The sequence below is a fragment of the Ovis aries genome, chromosome 5, assembly GCF_016772045.2.
Source record: "Ovis aries strain OAR_USU_Benz2616 breed Rambouillet chromosome 5, ARS-UI_Ramb_v3.0, whole genome shotgun sequence".
Lineage (NCBI taxonomy): Eukaryota > Metazoa > Chordata > Mammalia > Artiodactyla > Bovidae > Ovis > Ovis aries.
The window spans coordinates 39923170-39936855 of NC_056058.1; the positions used below are offsets into that span (position 1 = coordinate 39923170).

Consider the following 13686-nt stretch of genomic DNA (forward strand, 5'->3'; position numbering starts at 1 on the left):
GTAGTCCTATCTATTGTTTACTTCCTTTACTTCATACATTTTTTTCCTCTCATTTTTCAGCTGTTTATTCTTTTCTTTTTTTTTTTAAGTTCTTTTCCTGAGATTGGCTGCCAAGTAATTTTTGACAGCTATTTGATTTATTATGGTAGCAACTATTGCTGTCCTTGAAGATCGTCCATGTGGCACTTGAAGAGGGGTTCGGTTTGGAGTCATCCTCAAGGCCTCCAACCTAGGTTCCCACACATGCCCTTGAGAATGAGCATCTACAGATATTTCCTGGGAGACTTCTGGCCAGCACTTTGTCGTAGCCCTTACTAAGGATCTCAAGGATGACATTTCTCTCCTCCACAGGGTATTAGAATTAGTAGAGATGTTTCACAGCATAGAGTCTGGACTCTCCACCATGGTAATTCAGAGTCCTAAATATCCAGAAAAAAGTTTAACTGTTTCTTGTATTTTTTTAATGCTTTATTAATTGTAAAATTTTGTGTCATAGGGGCTTTATTTTGTTTAAATTTATTTAGATTCTGACATATGTATGTTCTTTCCTGTGTTGTGCTTTCTGGGTATAAAGAAGTGATGTTTTTATAAGTATGAGCTTTCCTACAGAACATCTTCTCTCCTTGGGCATTATAAATGAAAGCGTGCATTTCTAAAAACATGTTCAATTGAATTCCCAACTCTTCCTTCCATTATTGAGTGGGGAACTCACATAAGAAACTTCCAGAAGACAAATTCAATCAGACTTTTATGATTCTTCTTTCTGTTAAATAGTAGTCATTTTATTTCCTATAAAGATGTTAGATAGATGTAAATTGGACAGAGGTTGTTTGCAGAGACATCACTGATTCACTCAGAAAATTCTCTACATGTTTTGGTTTTTTTTTTCCCCCTTTTGGGTGCAGCCATTTTTCCTTCAATCTAGACTTTGGCAGTAAAAACAGCTCCAAACTTTATCTGTAATATTTGTAGACTAACAGCAATATTCTAGAACCAACTGAATTTAAATGAGCCTCAGTTTTCTTAAGTCTAAGTCACATACGAATTTGATTTTTTGTCTTCATTGTTTTCATGGTTTTTTTTTTTTTACTTTGAAATTATTATGAAAGATGGAAGTGAACTTAATATGTAGATTAAATTAATCTCTCTCTAGTTGCACAGTTCTCTTAAAATACTGGAGATTGACAAATTGATCAATTCTGCTCTTTTTGAGAGAAAGAGACAGAATGACACACACTCTGTCACTTTCACTCAATTTCTAATCCTTTTAAAGAAAAGGGGAACAACTCTAAATTATATATGGACTGATCTGTTTAATGAAATATTATTTATTTTATCAATTTAGTAAAATAATATAGTGAAATTTTACATCATAAATGTTATCAATGTATCATAATTGTTTTATATTTTTTCATAATATAAATGAGCCAATATAATAAGGCTTGTCCAGTCTCTGGTTTAAAATGACATTGTGGGAAAGTGGTCATATATTATTTCCAAAATGGTCTCTATATTATTGGAGAGAGAGAGAATGCTTTATGGTTTAAGGAAACATATATTATGAACCAGTTTTACCCAGAGGATTAGATGGATCAAGTTTCAAGAAGTACAGGTAAAATTTATTTTAGATTTTAGAGATAAGCTGAGATTTACCAAGTAGACCAGTATTCCACGGTGAAATAATTTGTGTATGAAAGTTGATGGCATAGTGGAGGAAGAGCAAAGAGTTTTCTCTAGATAGAGCATAGAATTTTGGACTTCATGAGAAGAATGTTTGGAAAAAGTGAAACACTATTGTGGCTCAAGAATATTAGCTTCTTGTAGAGTTCTGTGTCTTTTACTATCTCTTACAGCACTGAATAAGAAAATTGCACTTAGAACAAATAATCCATAAACTAAAACCAACCCACTAAAACTATACCTACAGCTCATACCCTTTATGAACTGAAAGCACTTCCCGTTACCAGTGTCCTCATGGCCCCTTTCACATCTTTGTTTCTCAGAGTGTAGATAATGGGGTTTAAAAGTGGGGTGACTATGGTGTAGAAAAGGGAGACAAACTTTCCCTGGTTTTTGGAGCTACTTTTAGCTGGCTGAAGGTACATGAAAATGATGGTCCCATAGAAAATGATGACCACAAGCAGGTGGGAGGAGCAAGTCCCAAAGGCCTTGCTACGCCCTGCTGTTGATTTAATCCTCAACACAGCTCTCGCTATAAAGCCGTAGGAGACTAGGATGACTGACACAGGGACAATGAGAAAGATTACACTGGCCACGAATAGTTCTATTTCATTGAAAGTTGTGTCCACACAGGCCAGTTTTATGAGCACTGGCACCTCACAAAAAATATGGTCCAATTTGCGATGACCACAAAGAGGCAGCTGTACAGTAAGGGAGCACTGAATAAGGGAGGTGATGAGGCCACTGAGCCATGCTGTGCTGGCCAGGGATGCACAAAGCTGAGGATGCACAATGGCTGTGTAGTGCAGAGGCCGGCAGACAGCAGCATAGCGATCATAAGCCATGACCGCTAGGAGAATACACTCAGAGGAACCCAGCCCAGTGGCTACATAGAGCTGAGCCACACATCCGCCATAGCTCATGTTCTTGTCTTTCTTATTCATAGTAACCAGCAACTGTGGGGCAACACTTGTGGTGAAGCAGATGTCTACACAAGAGAGGTTGCTGAGGAAAAAGTACATTGGAGTGTGGAGTTTGGGGTCCAAGTAAGAAACTAAAATGATGGCAGTGTTTCCCAGTAGGTTTAAGATGTAGAAGAGCAAAATTATAACAAAAAGTATTCTCTCTAGTTGGGGCTGATCAGAAAATCCCAGAAGAAGAAACCCTTTTTCAGAGCTGCTGTTGCTTTCTTCCATTATCTTGCAGACTTCAATTCATAAAAGGGTTTATACTCTGGAGATAGAAAGTGAGGAGGTAAATATTATTAGTAAACTGTAATTGTTTCCAATATGATTATTTTTCTCTTACAACATTCAACCATGCTGTGGAAGAATGATAGCAGTTTCCTCAATGTATATTTTTGACAGAAAATACCTCTCCCCATGTTTCCTTGAAGTAAATGCCACCCTAATAGGAGGAACTCTAACACAGACACCATCACAATGCTCGATTCTTTTCATTCTTAATCCAAAAGGGTATCATCTGCTTGGCATCCTTCATCTAGCAGAGACATCTCTGTAAATTTAGTAATGTGCATTTGTGAGACTCTATTCTATCAATTCATGGAGTTGCAAAGAGTCAGACACGACTGAGAGACTGAACTGACTGATTCTATCAATAGTGGTTGCAGACTCCTAGAAGAGTCTGCTATTGTTTTCTAAAAAAATTATCCAATGGTAGACAAATGTGGAGGAGACATTGGGAAAAATAACAGTTATATGTGGAGAAAATATAGGTTAGATGCAAGAAGTGATGACATCCCAGGCATGGAAAGAAGTTTGAACCAATGTGGCCAAGAAGGCAACTCTTAGAGGTGGGTGGTCTTGAGAAGAGAGGAAAGAGACTAGATGAAAATAACAGTAGCATCACCATGATACCCACTAATTGGTTTGGACACTGGTGTTGACTTAACACAGAGTTTGAGCTATGGACATTTTTAACTAAAGACCCAGTAGTTAGCAGTCACTCACACACACCTTATTCCATGGTTCCTTCTTCACTTCCCACCTCCTTCTCTTCAATTACCTCCTTTCCAATAATTTTTAACATTTTTTGATTATTGTAGAGTAGCTTACAAGTATTTAGAAATGAGTTAGAGAAGTAGTTTATCTTGTCTCTCTCCTTTATAGGTATTTCCACTTAAAATTTTCATACCTTTTTCTATTAAAATCCAATAGTTGAAAAAGTATTTTAGAAATAATTTAATGCTGCTTATATTCACTTGTTTATTATTTCATTTGAAAATGTACTTTGAACACATTACATTTTAGTACATAATATTTGAATAATAAAAACAAATTTTTAAAATAATATTTACTTATGATATCTTCATTTAAAAATGATTACTGTTAACTGCTTAGTGTACCAGAAGAAACAGCTTAGTTTCTTCATCTTTACTTACTTTCATCTCCATACTCCTTGCTCAACACCTGTAAACATTAATAAAAATTTATAATTTATTATTATAATGGGAATAAATGTTAAACTGGTGGTAGTCAAATTATAAGTTAATAATTTCTTTAAGTAAATACTATCTATTTTTATAATTTTCAATACTTTATGCTGCTTACACTTACTATATATCCAAATCTTGTATTTTTATGTTATATCAAAAGTTTAAAGCACAACAAAAAAATCTAACTTTCAAAGATTACATAAGGTTTCATCATGTAGGAAATGTGACTTATTTTATTATTTGCCATTAAAGTTGGTTATAATTTGTTATTATATTTATATATAATATAATCTACTGTATTTACATAATTTATAAATATATATATACATATATATAAAATTATATGTGATGCAATGATGTATGTGATATATAAAACTATACATAATTATATATACAAAATGTTCACAGAATATTGTCTTATCTAAAAAAAATCTATATATTTATTCACGTTTACAATCTGTGGAGTTTAAGACTTTCTTTAATATAATATGGAAACAAAATCAAAAAAATTCCCTCTGTAGTTAAGGAAAAATATGAAAAATAGTGTTTTTATTTGAACTGGAATAATATAGATTAAAAAAGGGAAAAAATTTGGTCTATAAGCACTTTACTTACAGTTTCAGTTATTAGTTTTGCTAATAGACTGTGGTGTTGGAGAAGACTTGTGAGAGTCCCTTGAACTGCAAGGAGATCCAACCAGTCCATCCTAAAGGAAATCTGCCTTGAATATTCATTGGAAGGATTGATGCTGAAGCTGAAACTCCAATACTTTGGCCACCTGATGGGAAGAACTGACTCATTGGAAAAGACCCTGATGCTGGGAAAGATTGAAGGCTGGAGAAGAAGGGGACGACAGAGAATGAGATAGTTGGATGGCATCACTGACTCGATGGATATGAGTTAAGTAAGCTCTAGGAGTCGTGATGGAAAGGGAAGCCTGGCATGCTGCAATTCATGGGGTTGGAAAGAGTCAGACACGACTGAGCAACTGAACTGAACTGAATACGATACATTTGAATCAGTTCTAATGAGGTGAATGAAACTGGAGCCTATTATACAGAGTGAAGTAAGCCAGAAAGAAAAACACCAATACAGTATACTAATGCATATATATGGGATTTAGAAAGATGGTAATGACAACCCTGTATGTGAGACAGCAAAAGAGACACAGATGTATAGAACAGTCTTTTGGACTCTGTGGGAGAGGGAGAGGGTGGGATGATTTGGGAGAATGGCATTGAAACATATATAATATCATATATGAAACAAATCGCCAGTCCAGGTTCGATGCATGATACTGGATGCTTGGGGCTGGTGCACTGAGACGACCCAGAGGGATGGTACAGGGAGGGAGGAGGGAGGGGGGTCCAGGCTGGGGAACACGTGTATACCTGTGGTGGATTCATGTTGATGTATGGCAAAACCAATACAATATTGCAAAGTAATTAACCTCCAATTAAAATAAATAAATTTATATTTTTTTTAAAATCAAAAAAAAAAAAAGAATTTGTTAATCACTCAGTCATGTCTGAGTCTTTGCAACCCCATGGACTGTAGCCCCTCAGGCTTCTCTGTCTATGGAATTCTCCAGTCAGGAATACTGGAGTGGGTAGCCCTTTCCTTCTCCAGGGGAACTTCCCAACCCAGGGTTCCAACCCACGTCTTCTGCATTGCAGGCAGATTCTTTACCATTTTAGCCGCCAGGAAAATGTATATGAAAATCAAGACAGTGTGTGTGTGTGTGTGTGTGTGTGTGTGTGCGCATGCCAAAGTCCCTTTATGATCTTCCCCACCACTTCCCTTCCAGTCACTATCATCTAGCACCTGCACCTCTGCCAGAGTTCCCAAATCGAAAATCTTTTGCACTCTTCCCCCAGTCACCTCCTTTACAGAGGGGAACAAGGTAAAAAATTTCAAATATAAAAAAGGAAGTTCTAGGTGCTGGTAAACACTTTAGGTAATCTTCTAATCTTGATATTTCTACTGCTATTTTGAAAATATATACTAAACATTTTGAACAATGGCTAACATTGTACCTTCGTTATCATCAGAAACAAAACAAACAAAATCTCACCAAATTAAATGTAATAAAGAAAAAAGGTACTGACATTCATCAGAATTGTTGCAGAAATCCCAGAATGGGACCAGTAGGCCTTGAAGGGAAGAAGAGGTTATTCAATGTCACTGATATGGGCAACACCCCCAAAATATCAAAAATAATTTCCCTTTAAATGAAGTTCTTACTATTTTGTGAACAGTTGTACACACGTCTAATGGACAAGGAGGCAGGGAGCAATCAGGGAAAATGTGTAGAGGAAACTCTGGCAAGGGACTGGTAGAGCTATCAAAGTAGCATTATCTAAACTAAGGGAATTATTATCCCAGTCATGGCAAAGGATAAGAAAGTTAAAAGAAGTGCAGTTTAGAGAAGAATGTAGGTGTTCACACAACAAAGGAACAGAAACCAGGAAAGGATTCTCAATGGCTGCAACCCCATGGAATCAATCTGATAGTGATGCAAGATAATGTAATGTAAATGAAAGTAAAAGTGAAGTCGTGTCCGACTCTTTGCGACCCCATGGACTGTAGCCTACCAGGCTCCTCTGTCCATGGGATTTTCCAGGCAATAGTACTGGAGTGGATTGCCATTTCCTTCTCCAGGGGATCTTCCCAACCCAGGAACTGAACCCAGGTCTCCTGCATTGTAGACAGACGCTTTACTGTCTGAGCCACCAGAGAAGTAAATTTGAAAAAACAGTGGCCACAGGGCTAGAAAAGATCAGTTTTTCATTCCAATCCCAAAGAAGGGCATTGCCAAAGAGTGTTCAAACTACATTTTCAAACTAAATTTTTCAAACCACAATTACACTCATTTCATATGCTAGCAAAGTAATACTCAATATCTTTCAAGCTAGGCTTCAACAGCACATGAACAAAGAACTTCCAAATGTACAAGCTGGATTTTGAAAAGGCAGAGGAACCAGTGATCAAATTGCCAACATCTGTTGAATCATAGAAAAAGTTAAGGAATTCCAGAAAAAAAGTCTACTGCTTCCTAACTATGCTAAAGACTTTGACTGTGTGGATCACAGCAAACTGTGGAGAATTCTTAAAGAGATGGAAATTCCAGACCACTTTACCTGTCTCCTGAGAAACCTGAATGCAGGTCATGAAGCAACAATTAGAACCAGACATGGAAAAACAGACTGGTTCAAAATTGGGAAAGGAGTATGTCAAGTCTGTATATTGTCACCCTGCTTATTCAACTTGTATGCAGAGGACATCATGCGAAATGCCAGGCTAGATGGAGCACAAGCTGGAGTCAAGACTGGTGGGAAAAATATCAATAACCTCAGATATGCAGATGATACAACTCCAACTTTGCAGAAAGCAAAGAGGAACTAAAGAGCTTCCTGATGAAAGTAAAAGAAGAGAGTGAAAAAGCTGGTTTAAACTCAATACTCAAAAAACAAAGATCATGGCATCGAGTCCCATCACTTCATGGCAAATAGATGGGGAAACAATGGAAACAGTGAAAAGCTTTATTTTCTTGGGCTCCAAAATCACTGTGGATGGTGACTTTAGCCATGAAATTAAAAGACACTTGCTCCTTGGAAGAAACGCTATGATAAACCTAGACTATGTAATTAAAAAGCAGAGACATTACTTTGCCAATAAAGATCCATCTAGTCAAAGCTACAGTTTTTCCAATAGTCATGTATGGATGTGAGAGGTGGACCATAAAGAAGGCTGAGTGCTGAAGAATTGATACTTTCAAACTGTGATGCTGGAAAAGACTCTTGAGAGTCCCTGGGACTGCAAGGAGATCAAACCAGTCCGTCCTAAAGGAAGTAAACCCTGAATATTCATTGGAAGGACTGATGCTGAAGCTGAAGCTCCAATACTTTAGCCACCTGATGTGAAATGCTGACTCAATGGAAAAGATCCTGATGCTGAGAAAGACTGAGGACAGGAGGAGAAGAAGGTGACAGAGGATGAGATGGTTGGATAGCATCATTGACTCAATGGACATAAGTTTGAGAAAATTTGGAGAGATAGTGAAGGACAGGGAAGCCTGGTGTGCTGCAGTCCATGGGGCTGCAAAGAGTTGGACACCACTGAGTGACTGAACAACAGCAACCTCTTTCTGGCTGAAAATTCTCCCTTACCAGAAAGCCAAACCGGCAGCTTCATCCATTTGTGGAGACAAACTGCAGCCCCATATGACTAGTATGCACAGTCAGCAGTTCTGCTTGGCTAAGGTTCCTAAATGGTAGTTCAGTCCATTGATGGAGACAAGCCTACGACCCCACCTAACTGCAGAGCAGCTTTCTTCAGAGCTGCAACCCTATTTAAATGCATATCTCAACCTGCAGCCCCATCCAAATGTGTGGTATAGTCAGAGGTATCATCCTACCTGGGACTCCAGTGACCCCACACGACGAAGCACAGCCACTGGACCTATCTGATCACAGAGTCCAGTCTGTACCTCTGTTCAAACCCAGAGTACAGCCCTTCTGAAAATAGAGCCCAATCAGTATCATCACCCTGACTTGGAGTATAGCCTGTGGCACCATCTGACAAGAGGTGATTACAGTGGTAACTCTGCATGATCACATAATTCAGCCAGCAGTATTGCCTATTCAAAGAGCTCAGCCTGCAGTCTCATTTATTTGCAGAATCTAGCCTGTGACATTGCCTGGTCAGGAATCACAGCATGCATTCCTGCCTGATCATGTTGCCTAGTAAGTGGCCCTGCTTGAATACAAAGTCCAGTCAGCTGTTATTCCCTATCGCAGGGCCCAGCCAGAGAACCCACTAAACTATAGAGAGCAGTAAGTGGTGTTACCATCCCAGAAAGCCCAGCCAGAGGCCCTACTTGATAAAGGAGCTCAGTCAGTGGAACCATCAGATCACAGAGGCCAGCCATTAGGTCTTCTCAACTAAAACTCAGGCAAAGGTCCTAGCTGACCTCAAAGTCCAGGCATTCACCCACTTCATCAGAGACTTTAGCAGCATGCCCCACTTCCCCATGTATATTATAAGCTTGCTTAGCTGGAACACCAGGTTGGGATGATTGGTAAAGGTCTTTTGGTCTTTGACAAAATGAGCTTGTAAAGAGTGGAAGAGATGCTCAAATATACAGACACCAACATACAGTTACAAGCATCATGAAGACAACAGGAATGATGACACTGCCAGTGAAAACCAATAAAACTCTAATGACCAAACGCAGAGAAAGGGAGATCTATGAAATGACTGACAGAGAATTCAGAATAATTATTTCAAATGTTTAGTGAATTATAAGAAAAATATACAACTATACAAAAATTAAAAAGAAAAAGTAATACATGAACAAAATGAGATCTTTTCAACAAAGGAAAAGAAACTATAAACAAAAACAAAAAGAAATCTTACAGCTGAAGAATACAATGCTTGTCTAAAACGTAACAGCAGACTAGACTTGATCAAGAGGAAGAATTCTTCCATGAACTTGAACAATCCATTTGAAATTACTCATTCAGAAGAGCAAAAAGAAAAAAGAAAGAAAGAAAAAAATGTGACAAAGATCTTACAAGACTTATGAGACCTTACGTAGGTATACAATATAAACACCTTAGGAGTCTCAGAACGATAATAGTCTATTGAAAGAAATAATGACTGAAAACTTTCAGTTTTGAAGAGGCATACAGACATCCAGGTACAAAAATACCAAAAATTCCCAGACTCAATCTGAAGTGGACTTCTCTGAAACATAATATAATCAAAATGTGAAATTACAACGAAAGATAAAATTTTGAGAGCCACAAGAAAAAGAATCATCACATAGAAGGGAATCCCCCATAAGCCTTCTTGTAGATTTCTCAGCAGGGACCTTGCAGGCCAGGAGAGAATCGGATGATATAGTCAATGCACTGACAGAGAACAAATACCAAACAAGAATACCTGACAAACTGTCCTTTAGAAATGAAAGAGAATTAAAAATCCTTTCACATTAAACTGTATGAACCGAAAGAGACACATTTAGCTTTGAAGATAAGTATTAGCTGAAAGTGAAGGGATGGAAAAAGATATTCCATGCGAATGATAAGCAAAAGACAGCAGAGGTGGTGTTACTTATATCAGGTAAAATAAACACATTGCAATAACTCATAAGAGACAAAAAAGGCATTGTATGATAAAGAGAGACAGCTAACCAAGAGGATAAATTGACCATCATATTGTAAATATATATTATCCAACATTGGAGCAGCTAAATATATTAAGCAAATATTAACAAATTTAAAGAGAATAATATACACCAACACAATAATACTATGAGATCAATACCCCATTTTCAATAATGGAAGGATCATCCAGAGAGAAAATCAATAAGCAAATGTTGGAACTGAACTATATCATTCAGACCAAATGGGCCTAATTTCTCCGTCTCCCTTTCTCTCTCTCTCTCTCGCTCTCTCTCTCTCTCTTACACACAGGAACACACAATAGATGTACACACCCACACAAATAGACATACACACAATGTTTCTTAGTTCTAAGAAAAAAAATTGAAGACTCAAATTATAAATGTATTTTTGCCAGTCCTAGTTTTATGAAGTCATAAACGCTAAAATATAGCTTGCTTGAAGTCCTACAGAATGTCATTTGAACACATGAATATTTGTCTTTCTGTCAGTCCTGTCTTCTGTCTGTGTCTTTGCTCAGGTGAGGGAAGTGTTGCTTTACTTCATGGCTGCATTTCTTTCCGTTTGTATTTAAGATAAGTATACAATCAACTTTGATTTGAAGAGAGTTCCTAAAAATAATCATTCTGACTTATACCTTTTTTATATTTTGTATGATATAAAACCCATGTCATTTCCTCAGGACAAATTTTAGTAACTACACTTAAAATAGCAATAGTCTATTTCCAAGCATTTCAAGCCGCCATCTCTTCCCACCATTCAAGAACTGCTTGTTCCTTAAACTTGGTGCTCTACCTAAAGCTCAATGCAAAGCCTAGACAAGTGGTTATCAAATACTAAGGGTGGACGGAAGAATTCTTGGATGCCATAAGTCTTTACTCATGAATCTTAAGGTCCCCAGGTACACTGAAGACTTCATTTTGTTAACTTTACACATTAAGCCTGTCATCTGAAGAGGTGAACATAACAAGCAAACTCAGAAGAATAACCAATTTTTTGTTTCCCCAAGTAGTTTTCTCTGCCATCCCTTAGCATCTCATGCCATCATAACACTTAATTTTCACATGATCTACAATTCCCAAAAATTTATAATGTCCTAGGCACTGAGTTCAGGCCTGGAGACTCTGTGATGTTAAAATTTAGATATGGAAACAGATATGGTAACAATATCTTTATACTTTAAAAACTGCTGCAGCAAATAACCACCTATATACTGTCAAGTCCTTTTTTCTTGTATATTGAGACTGAACATAAAAAAAAGTGGTTCTGGTATTGTGTTTCCTTCTCTGGCTTTTAAAGAATATTCATATCCAGGAAAATCAATCAATTGGCTTTAAATCACACCAATTCCTGGAGTAGGAAATGGCAACCCACTCCAGTATTCTTACCTGGAGAATCCCATGGACAGAGGAGCCTGGCAGGCTACAGTCCATGGGGTTGCAAGAATCAGACATGACTTGGTGACTAAACCACCACCACCACCATACCAATTTCTGCTATTTTTACCCAATTATACTTTTCAAAATAAAAGAATCATTCTGGCCATCTAGTTCTGCCTTGAAACACCATTTGGATGAAATTTGGAAAAGAAAAATTATACTCAATGCTTCATAGTCTATATGGCCATGAACATAATTGACTTGCATTGGAGACAGGTCAAGTTTACAAACATCTTTAAATTTTACTGCAATTCCTAGCTGCAATCAATCAGCAAGTTTACTTCTGGATCTCAGCCCAACATTTTCTTTCTAACACCAGTTTTAAAATGATATGCACAATACCCTATGATTTTTTTCTCTTTAAATAATTTTAATTCATATGGAATATTTCACAATACCTGATATTATGGATGATCCCAGCCTCTTCTTGGATGGGATGGTCCCTTCAGTTAGAATTTTTGTGTGAATCTAATTATAAATCTTGCATAATGAAGACAGAAAAAAAAAGAATTTGATAGAGAAAGTAATGAAAAAGTACCAACTAAGAAAGAAAAGATAGCAGATGCAAGAGTTTGGATCCTTGATCTGCTTTCTCTGAATCGTTGCCTGTTTGGGAGTCAGGAGACTAAAACCACAGAGTAACAAGAAGTTCTACTTTGAATCTAAAACAAGTCTGATAGGAAATGGAAGAGAACAGATTCTCCCCTTAGGGATAAAGTGCCTAAATTTAGGGTACGGCTTGTTTATACTGGCAATACCACTGGGACTGTGATCTCAACCCACTAATTAAAGTTAGAGAGATTCAATGGAGGTTTATGGTCCTGAGAATGCTTCCTCTGGGAAAAAAAATTTATACCATCCAGTTGACCTAAATATGCACAATACAATTCCAATGGACAGCACATATATAATTAAACTTATGTATCTGGGCTTATATTTTTAATGTTTAATAAAAAATAATCAGAACTTCTATTACTCTCCAATAAAATTTTTTAATTCCAATGTTCATCGCAGCACTGTTTATAATAGCCAGGACATGGAAACAACCTAGATGTCCATCAGCAGATGAATGGATAAGAAAGCTGTGGTACATATACACAATGGAGTATTACTCAGCCGTTAAAAAGAATTCATTTGAATCAGTTCTGATGAGATGGATGAAACTGGAGCCGATTATACAGAGTGAAGTAAGCCAGAAAGAAAAACACCAATACAGTATACTAACACATATATATGGAATTTAGGAAGATGGCAATGACGACCCTGTATGCAAGACAGGGAAAGAGACACAGATGTGTATAACGGACTTTTGGACTCAGAGGGAGAGGGAGAGGGTGGGATGATTTGGGAGAATGACATTCTAACATGTATACTATCATGTGAATTGAATCGCCAGTCTATGTCTGATGCAGGATGCAGCATGCTTGGGGCTGGTGCATGGGGATGACCCAGAAAGATGGTATGGGGAGGGAGGTGGGAGGGGGGTTCATGTTTGGGAATGCATGTAAGAATTAAAGATTTTAAAATTTAAAAAATAAAAAACTAAAAAAATAAAAAAATTTAAAAAAAATTGATTTTTAATTAAATAAATAAAAATAATAAAACATAAACATAAGAAAAATCAACATTGAAAGGAATAACAATAAACTCCAGATCAATAAATATACATTTTAAAAAATTAAAAATAATATTGAGTCAAGATTTTTAAAAGGAGTTACTTACTTTGTCAAGGTCTGTGATATTTGATTATTATCTTTCAGTTGATGAAAGACATTTGGAAGGTTTTTTTTTTAATACAGAATTAATGTGTCTTTACAGAATAACTATGTACACATCATAGGCATAATTTTTGTGAAGATTCTAAATAAAAATATCATATAGAGCCTTTCTTTTACAAAGAAGAATGTAAAAATACACAATGCAG

The 13686-nt window shown here is 36.8% G+C and overlaps 1 protein-coding gene and 1 long non-coding RNA gene across 2 annotated transcripts in view; both read right to left on the reverse strand.

The window, feature by feature from the left end:
* The window catches only part of LOC132659881 (uncharacterized), a 58558-nt gene extending 46184 nt beyond the window's left edge, over positions 1-12374 (reverse strand). The window contains exon 1 of the long non-coding RNA XR_009600848.1: positions 12161-12374. This is a non-coding gene — a long non-coding RNA (uncharacterized LOC132659881). The remainder of the gene's footprint in view (positions 1-12160) is intronic.
* LOC101123466 (olfactory receptor 2G6) lies at positions 1413-2889 on the reverse strand. Its single transcript, XM_015095998.3, has one exon. It carries the CDS (start codon positions 2874-2876, stop codon positions 1938-1940), a length of 939 nt encoding a protein of 312 aa, XP_014951484.1. The 5' UTR covers positions 2877-2889; the 3' UTR covers positions 1413-1937.
* Positions 12375-13686: the final 1312 nt, after the last annotated feature.